Source organism: Salvelinus alpinus, chromosome 4 (genome assembly GCF_045679555.1).
Source record: "Salvelinus alpinus chromosome 4, SLU_Salpinus.1, whole genome shotgun sequence".
Classification (NCBI taxonomy): Eukaryota; Metazoa; Chordata; class Actinopteri; order Salmoniformes; family Salmonidae; genus Salvelinus; species Salvelinus alpinus.
The window spans coordinates 62,931,250-62,941,072 of NC_092089.1; the positions used below are offsets into that span (position 1 = coordinate 62,931,250).

At 43.0% G+C, this 9,823-nt stretch overlaps 1 protein-coding gene across 1 annotated transcript; it reads right to left on the reverse strand.

Annotated features, from left to right (window-relative positions):
* Positions 1-4,258: 4,258 nt before the first annotated feature.
* LOC139574097 (protein FAM53C-like) lies at positions 4,259-8,157 on the reverse strand. The gene is made up of 4 exons (XM_071398275.1): positions 7,925-8,157; positions 7,765-7,825; positions 6,858-7,654; positions 4,259-5,671 (listed from the first exon to the last, which is right to left on the reverse strand). Exons 1-4 carry the CDS (start codon positions 8,003-8,005, stop codon positions 5,429-5,431), a joined length of 1,182 nt encoding a protein of 393 aa, XP_071254376.1. The 5' UTR covers positions 8,006-8,157; the 3' UTR covers positions 4,259-5,428.
* Positions 8,158-9,823: the final 1,666 nt, after the last annotated feature.

Genomic DNA, 9,823 nt, shown 5'->3' on the forward strand with positions numbered 1-9,823 from the left:
TTTTGGAGAAATGTCCTCTGGTCTGATGAAACAAAAATATAACTGTTTGGCCATAAAGACCATTGTTATGTTTGGAGGAAAAGGGGGGAGGTTTGCAAGCCGAAGAACACCATCCCAACCGTGAAGCACGGGGGTGGCAGCATCATGTTGTGGAGGTGCTTTGCTGCAGGAGGGACTGGTGCACTTCACAAAATAGATGGCATCATGAGGATGGAAAATTATGTGGATATATTGAAGCAACATCTCAAGATATCAGTCAAGAAGTTAAAGCTTGGTCGCAAATGGGTCTTCCAAATGGACAATGACCCCAAGCATACTTCCACAGTTGTGGCAAAATGGCTTAAGGACAACAAAGTCAAGGTATTGGAGTGGCCATCCCAAAGCCCTGACCTAAATCCTATAGAAAATTTGTGGGCAGAACTGAAAAAGTTACACCAGCTCTGTCAGGAGGAATGTGCCAAAATTCACCCAACTTATCGTGGGAAGCTTGACCCAAGTTTAACAATTTAAAGGCAACGCTACCAAATACTAATTGAGTGTATGTAAACTTTTGACCCACTGGGAATGTGATGAAAGAAATTAAAGCTGAAATAAATAATTATTTCTACTATTATCCCGATATTTCACATTCTTAAAATAAAGTGGTGATCCTAACTGACCTAAGACAGGGAATTTTTACTAGGATTAAATGTCAGGAATTGTGAAAAACTGAGTTTAAATGTATTTGGCTAAGGTGTATGTAAACTTCTGACTTTAACTGTATTTTCAACATTTAGAACCAAATGTATTTATATTTTTGATTTAACCTTTATTTAACTAGGCAAGTCAGTTAAGAACAGATTCTTATTTACAATGACGGCCTACCCCGGCCAAACCCTAACAACCCTGGGCCAATTGTACACCACCCTATGGGACTCCCAATCACAGCCAGTTGTGATACAACCTGGAATCGAACCAGGGTCTATAGTGATGCCTCTAGCATTGAGATGCAGTTCCTTGTACCGCTGCGCCATTCGGGAGCCCAAAATGAACCTGATTTTAACATCCAGAATTTTTTTTTTTTTCAAGTTACGGAAAATATGCCTTTTCAATGTTCTCGAAAATATGTATTTTAAACACACGGAAAATACCTTTACACCTTCCATTCAGAATCTAAATTGAACCTAACATCAACTTCTGGAAAATACGTATTTTAGACGTCTTTTCAATGTCATTTTGCTTACTGGGACTATTCTCGTTTTGTGAGGGGCAGCATTTTTTGGTCTCGCGTATGGCGGCGGAATGGCACACACACCCCTTCGCCTCTCAACCTTCTCTACCTTTCACTCACTCAGTAACAGCCTGCACACTGCCTGATAAGTCAGCAGCAGCAGTTCACAGTGAAATATATTAGAAGTAGCCCAAAAAACCGACACCCGCGACCAATACATTTTCATCCGCGACATCGTTTTCAAAGTAGCCTAATTGTTGGAAAACTGCGGACATAGCAACACTGCACCCAATGACTTTCTCCATATTATGTGTTCAAGTTGATGATATATTGAAGAAACTATTACGATTCATCATGCAATGTTCTTTGCAGCTAATTCTATATTTTTTACTGGGTCACTGATCTCTGTAAAGTTATAAAATATAGAGCAATGCATTGTTATATTGTTTGTGTTTTACCTTCCTACATATCTTACAGGAATTAAATAACTTTATATCTCAATGATTTGTCCAACCTTTAGAACGTTTAGGTAACTCAGTGTTGACCGCCAGGTGACAGTATATAGTCAATAATGTCCCCTATCCTCTCAGGACTAAGGCAACATTTTGGATGTTTTCATGTTGACATTATAATCTCGCGATCAAACATGTTGCATAAAGAAATCTTATAACATATACATCAATCTTTTTTGGTCATCCCATTTGCATATATCAATATGCAAACCCAACCCATCTTAAAGGGATAGTTCACCCAAATTATAAGAACAAGTTTTCCCCCACAAAAGGGCTTTATTACAGACAGAAATACTCCTCAGTTTCATCAGCTGTCTTGGTGGCTGTTCTCAGACGATCCAGCAGGCGAAGAAGCCACATGCGGAGGTCCTGGGGACCAGCGTGGTTACACATGGTCTGCGGTTGTGAGGCCGGTTGGACATACTGCCAAATTCTGGAGGTTTATTATGGTAGACAAATTAACATAAAATTATCTGGCAACAGCTTTGGTGGATATTCCTGCAGTCAGAATGCTAATTGCACACTCCCTCAAAACTTGAGACATCTGTGGCAATGTGTTGTGAAACATGGGATCAACATGTTTACATGTTGCGTTTATATTTTTGTCCAGTATACAAATTGGTTTCCTTACCCTGTAAGCATTATGGACAAGGTGTGACAGCAATCCATGTTTTGGTTAGCAGTGGGGAGTGTGCATTCTTTTCTTGATTCTGCTCTGTTGGTCTGGGAATCTGTGCGTGACAGTAGGCTGTTCGAGATTGCGCAGATTGAATATGCACTGTTCCAAAATGTCAAATTTGGGTTTGTATGGTCATGAAAAGTCATATGAATTAGTTTTTAATGTAATTCATGAAAGCACACTTTTACGTGCTTCTACACCTGCATTGCTTGCTGTTTGGGGTTTTAGGTTGGGTTTCTGTACAGCACTTCGAGATATTAGCTGATGTACGAAGGGCTATATAAAATAAACTTGATTGATTGATTGATTTTAAATATGATCAACCAATAAAAATAACTACATATCAGCCATTATCGGAATGACTCTTCAGTGCATGTCTGTGAAACTGCCTTGTGTGCCAGTGCGAGTGGGCCGTTGCCCGAGGAGAGAGAGCGCGACATTTCAGCAGCAGGTATACAATAATGCCAGACAGACTAACTAGATCGTCAATTCAAAATATAACTTGTAGCAGTTAGCTCGCTAGTTAACTATAGCTAACGAAGCATGTGCATAGATCTCCCCTGAAACATCCATATTTGAGCCTTATATATAAACATGTCTAGTTGGATACAGTGCATTGAAGTAGCCTACCTTATCCATTTCATCCGTGATTTATTGAATGAGGGAATAATTTTATGAAGACAATAGTATTAACCACATTGTAGCCTAAAAATCAGCTCCTCAACAGGACCTTGATAAGCAGACTTGGGTGTTTCAGGGCTGGATCAAAAGCCAAGCATGCACACCCAGAAGCTCTCCAGACGGAAGGTTGAGCACATGTTAACAACATGTGACAAACAGTGCAGTTCTATGTGGTGGGGGGGGCTAAATGCCTTGATCAAGGGCACAATGGTATGGGATCAGACACAGCAGCTTTCCAGTGTCAATAATGCTTTCTTGTTCATGTAGACTATAAGTCATGACAATTTGGTTAAATGTCACGGAGAAGTCGTGGAACATGTGTATTAACCATTAACAGGGAATAATCAGAGGTCTCTATAGCTATAGCATAATGTCATTTGTGAATTTTGGTGAACTAGTCTAATGGACCGACTTGGAAAAAGACAGCTCCTGCACTTATTCCATCCCAAGTCAAGCACTGCTTATGTTCAAATCATCTATAGGTTACTTTTTTTGAGCTTCAAAATACATTTTTAGATACTTTCGGATGATTTGGACATAATGCGTGAAATATGCTAATATCGGTCCTATGACTAGAATGGGATTTGTGCCAGAAATTCTAAAATAATATCATTTGGAAGCTAAACTAAATATGGTGGATAAATAAGATATTGTAGTTTATGTGGGGTCAATAAGTAGACCATTTCTATTTCAAATCTTCAATCATTGATTAAGACAGGTGGGTTCACTCCCAAGTGCCGCATGTCATGAAGACACTCACCTGTCTTGATCAGTGAGATAAGATTTGAAATAGACAATATGGCAGCATACACACTGTTAGATTACTTAATGGAGAAACAAATGATTTTAATAAATTCAAACAAACCCCCTGCAACTGGACAGCCATTTTAGAATGTACATGTATGGCCAAATCAAGAATGAAGATAGTATCACCAAATTAAGGCTGGTCGAAAATTCTTTATGCTGCTACGCCTAACAGTACCTATCCAGTAACGGCTAATGGAGCATCACATTAGCCCGTTATCATTTGCTAGCTAAACCAAAGCATGGATTCCCATCATACCTTGTCCATAGACTGCTTAGAGGGTAATGAAACCAATATGTAATTTTGTAATTTGGGTGAACTATTCATTGAAAAAAAAATCTCCCATTGAAAGAAACACAGGACAAGGGGGGTTTCTTGCAAAATGATTCTCTAATAAACTTTATTTGTACACAAATTGTGTAAGAGGACACTTCCATCTGAAAACATACAATAAAAATTCTCTCCGAAAGGCCACCAATCCTTTGCATCGCTACTGGTTTCTTCTCACACACATACACTCACACAAAATGGTTTCCACGTGACCACTGTACAGTACATTATTACATTGTGCCCTATAGAATCCAACTGCAGCATCGAGTCAATTATTCAAATCCTATTACAGTGCAAGTGTGATCTGTTCATTAGTGGGAAACAGAATGAAGACCAAAGAAATAGAACGTAGAATCTAGGTTCCATTTCTATGGGCGACCAAGAAGAAAACATCTGGATGTTATGAACAAAAAACAGCAACAGCTTATTTTTATAGTGAGCTTAAGGCATGATGCATGTACAATGTTGATTTCTTCCAATGGTGGATAATTGGTTTGGAGAACGAATGAATGCATTATTGTCCAAGAAGTATGGGGAAAGGAAGCAGTAAAGATCCATTCGCCAGCTGAGGAAAGCACGTTTTCCCTCTATGTTTCCCTTTACTGGTGTGGGTATTCCACAGGGCCAAATCAAACACATCAGAAAGTAGTAGTAATACACCCATGAAAACAGATGTGTGTGCAGGCTTCTGCAACATTTTCAGAGGCCTTCGATCAGCAACGCAACTGAACCTACTTTCAGAAGTGTACAAGGGCGACGTGTCCATAGAAACCAAACGGCATCATTTAAAAAAAATATATGGTATTATCAGTCGTACACACACACTACGCAGATTATTAAAAAGTGCCTATTTTGTACCTTCAGAATTAATAATTTCTTAGCCTTTAGCTCCATTGGGTTTCTGGGTATACACATTTACCCATAGAGTATGGTCACGCAGAATTACATTGTCCCAAAATGCTGAATAACATGAGGTTGTCAAAGTTGCTCTAGCATTACAATAATGGTAATATTGATTCTTATTAGTCTACAGTCAGCCAGTGATATGAAGGGCCCCTGGTGTGGCCCCTAGGAAGGCAGCAGGTTCCCGAGGGCTCAGCCAGGTGTGTGCATTTGTTTATTTTACCTTCATTGAAAACATTTATATAAAGTGTGTGTGTTGTGGATATGATTATGAATAGCAATCACACAGAGAGCACCAGGGACCTCTTTCAGTTCTCCTCAATGAGGTTCAAGTCCAGTTCTGTGCAGTCTCTTTCAAACACACTCTGCTGTCCAGCCTCCAGCACACCCATATTTATTTTCTCTTCCTCCTCCTCACTTTCACTCAGCGGTCCAATGCTGGTTCTTCCCAGGAGGTCTGCAGGTGAAAAGGTTCCTCTGAAGTCCCCTAAAACGGGCTCCAGACCCATGCAAACAGCCGCTCCACACACCAGGGGCTCCCCACTGCGAATCTAAAACACAGGACATAGAAGAAAACAATAAATACATCAACGTCTTCATTGTACAAACCCCCCCCCCCCAAAAAAACTCAGCTTTATATGTATTTTCCGTGGTTATTCAAAATACCATGTGAGAAACTCAATGTCCACCTAAGGACGGTCTACGCAAATCATATGCAAATGTATCACTGTCTAGACAAATGTTCTGGCTATTTCCTCATCCTGCACCAAGACCCCAGCCAGAGCTAACTTTGTGCAGTCCCTTTATCTTTTTACACCAGAAAGGCAGCCATTTCATAAACTACAACCCACCATCTTAAAACATGACAAGGACACACACAGCCAGCTGCAAAACCCAGCAGCAGCTTCAGTCACACCCCCAGGTCCAACGCCCAGAAGGCCATAGAAATCAACTGGGGGTGAGAGAAAACTGCAAAAGAGAAAGTGATGACATCACTCCTCAGAACAAGAAGTCAGTAGCATTGCCAAAATCCAGTGGTTAAATATAGATGGCTGGGTGGTGGTGGATGTCCATAGGGGCAAGCAATTGGTCATGGGCATGCATCAACAACCGGACACAGGAATGCAAGGGTCAGCCCAAAAACACACATACACACCGGGTCAGGGCAGTGAGGCTACATCGCCAGCCAGGCAGCACAGTCCCAACACCACACCCTGAACCCAAATCCAGACTGGTCTGGCTGGGACAGGAATGTGAGAGCAGTAGTTCTGTCTCATGAGGGGAGAGCGATTCAGAGAACCAGCGAGCCAGAGGCCCATTTCTCCTCGCTAATGATCCCAACATAAACACTCTGGTCTGTGGGGAGAGGCAGGAGAGCCGCTTTAGGCCTCCTGCCACTCACAGGCAAATTAAGTTTGCTCTGACTAAAGGAGAACTATGAGCAGTTTCTACTAAAATGGTGCATGCTGTGTATTTTTGGCTCTATATATATATATATATATATATATATATATATATATATATATATATATATATATATATATATATATATATATATATATATATATATATATATATATATATATATATATATATATATATATATATATGGGATGTACATCAGTTTTAAGGCCTATTAAATAAGATAAATGCTATATATATATATATATATATATATATATAGCATTTATCTTATTTAATAGGCCTTAAAACTGATGTACATCCCATCCAGCTCACCTGAGTCATCTTGCTGAAGTCAAGGCCGGGCCTGGTGTAGTTGGGGAGCGTGTCTGGGTCATGGCGTCGCTTCAGGCCGGGCTTACGTAGATCACAGGGCTGAGAGTGGCAGCGTGGGAGACGGAGGGGCAAGACACGCCTTGAGGACGATGGGGTACTACAGGCCGAGGAGGGAGCGGGGGAGAGAGCCGGGGCCTCCATCCCAATGTAGCGACTGGCTAGAGCTGGAGAGGGCTGGGGGGGCAGGATGTGCACAGGGGACAGGGAGAAGCGGCGCTGCTGCAGGGGCCGACAGGAACCCAGCGTGGCCGGGGAGGAGGAGCAGGAAGAGGGGAATAAGCCTGTGCAGCTCTCCCTGGGCGGGTCATTGTGGTCCCAGGAAACACTCCAAGGGAGAGTGGAGTCAGGGGACAGGGCCAGGCTGAAGAACGTGGGACTGGAGGATGAGTGGAGGGAGGAGGTGAGGGAGGAGCTGGGGCCTCGGAGGGGTACGGAGCCCACCAAGGAGCCAACCCCCATGCCGGCCACCCCCCCACCACTGTGGCAGCGGCGTTTGACAGGGGTCCAGATCTTGGAGGCGCTGGGGCGCCAGGGGGTGCGGCAGCGGGACAGGTCCTCAGGCACGGACAGGGAGCGACAGTGGCGTTTGGGGGGAGGAGGGGGCAGCGGCGGGGAGCTCTGTAGGGACATGTTTGTCACAGAGGTGCTGGGGAGAGGGGTTCCTAGGGGGTCCAGGGAGGACAGGACAGAATCCTGCAGATGGGTCTTGGAGGATGGGAACATAGACCAACTGCTCTCTGTGGAAGTGAAACAAACCAAAAACATGACTCAATGTTGACCCTTCCCCCAAGTTAATGATTTAGCGGGAGACTTTATAAAAAAGTTTCAGGAATTAATGGATCCTTACCTGGAGTCAACCCATACCCGCGCCAACAGACCGTGGGGCTAGAACCCACTTCAGGCAACGACTGAAACAAAGCAACGAAGATACGGGATTTATAGCAATGGTAATTCCTCATACAGGAAACGCTACAAAACAGCCGGTCTGTATCACATGGCATGCTCACCACATTAAGAGAGAAAGCCCTGCGGTAAGGGGGCTCCTCCAGATTCTGTCTGCGGAGCTGCTCTGTGATGAGCGTCACCATGGTGACACGCTGATGCCAATGAGGAAAGGATGGCGTTTGTCAGTCCGTCAGACTGCTGGGGAGGTTAGTGGTGTCCCCTCCCCACCTCAACCGGCCAGACTGACCCTTCCAACCTCACTGAGACAATGTCATCAACAGCTTCATCATCTCACCTGAACAGGGAAAGAGTAAGCAGAGCATCTACATTTTAATGCCGAGTAGTAGACCATACTCGATTTATTTTACCAGGGATTGGATTAGCACATCAATCTGAGCATCATGGATACAGAATGATTGGGTGTGCAAGTCAATTTCCTGTTCATCCCACACCTTTCATTGGGTAATACCAGGAATGTGTGTGTTTGTGCACAAAACAAAGTGTCAGGATACTTACTTACTCTGTTCTCCCTCTTACAAGCATGCAACACTCGTGTGCAGCTATTTTGACACCATTTTGTGAGCAGACCAAAAGGAGGAAGAGTGACCACCGCCCTAATGAGTGTTCTGCCTTACCAGACAAGAGTTATAGGAGACAGACTAGGACATAGGCTAGCTCCTGCCTCAGATGAAAGCTATGCAAAGTAACAGCAGAAGTGCAACGTCAAAAAGCGATGATGTTAAGAACACCAATCCGATACATTGCAGAAAACATTAATTTTCTTTGTGAGAATACAAACAAAATAATTTATTAGCTGCACAGATGTAGAGTTCTGGGCAATACCAAGGCACATTATAGTCAAGTGGGTCCAATTCAAAGTGAGTGCTAATAGTGTGGCCCTTGTAGAGGGCTGTGAGGAGAATGGAGGGGGAGGGAGAGCGAGAGGAAAAGAGGGGGAGGATGGGGGAAATGTGTGAAATGGAGGGGGATTGGGGCCATAGGCATACCATGCCCACTCTGAGACAGACAAAAGGGGGAAGAGAAAGTGGAAAATGGGACTAGAAGGACCTTAAAATGACCAAGGAACAGAGAAAACAAAATATGCATAAAAGGACCCGAGCACAACTAAGCACCATGCAGTGACAAGCAAAACAAGGTGCCAGTTAGTGTTGTTCGCCGACACATTCCACACCATGCACCCCCCCCCCCCACCATGCAAATGCCAGAGTCAGTCAGCTTTAAAACAAACGTAACAGTTATTGAAACTAGACACACCCTACGGGAACACACGGATTCTCTACTATACAAAGTCTCACACCAAATAAGACCGGCCCAGATACAACACTTGACTAGTCATTGCAACCTTTGCACTCCTCTGTATATTTATTGTGCACAACGAAACCAAAAGTTATAAAACCAACAATTGATAAACCACTTCCAACTGCCAATGTAGATATCCCAATGTGGGTGACAGAGGTCTCTTTCTGGTTTTGGGAACTATGGGGAGTTCCCCCACCTACTAGCCACTGTTGCTTTAAGTGCTTAGGCTTAGGGGGCTATGTGGCCTACAGGGACTTGGTTTCCATGTGGCAAGTTAATTCTACAGCACATGAAAAACGCAACACTAAACACAACTCAAAAGCTAGTGCCATGGACAAGCCATTTGACAGATAAGCTAACTTAATAAGTTCATGACTGGACTTAGTTTGTGGGAGAATCATCACTAATACACTTTACATGTCAAACCTATCAAACAGTTACAAATAGTAATGACTAAAACGTGCATGGTCATTTTAATCATAAGAAGTTTGGTTTAAATGGCACATGTGTTCCACTCACTGACAAACCCATACAGTTAACCTAACAGAACTTCAACATGTTTAGAAAGACGTTAAAGCTTGCTTGCAACGCAGCAGGCAACTCTTTTTGGAAGTTAACAAAGCAAAGAAAGTTTCAAATCA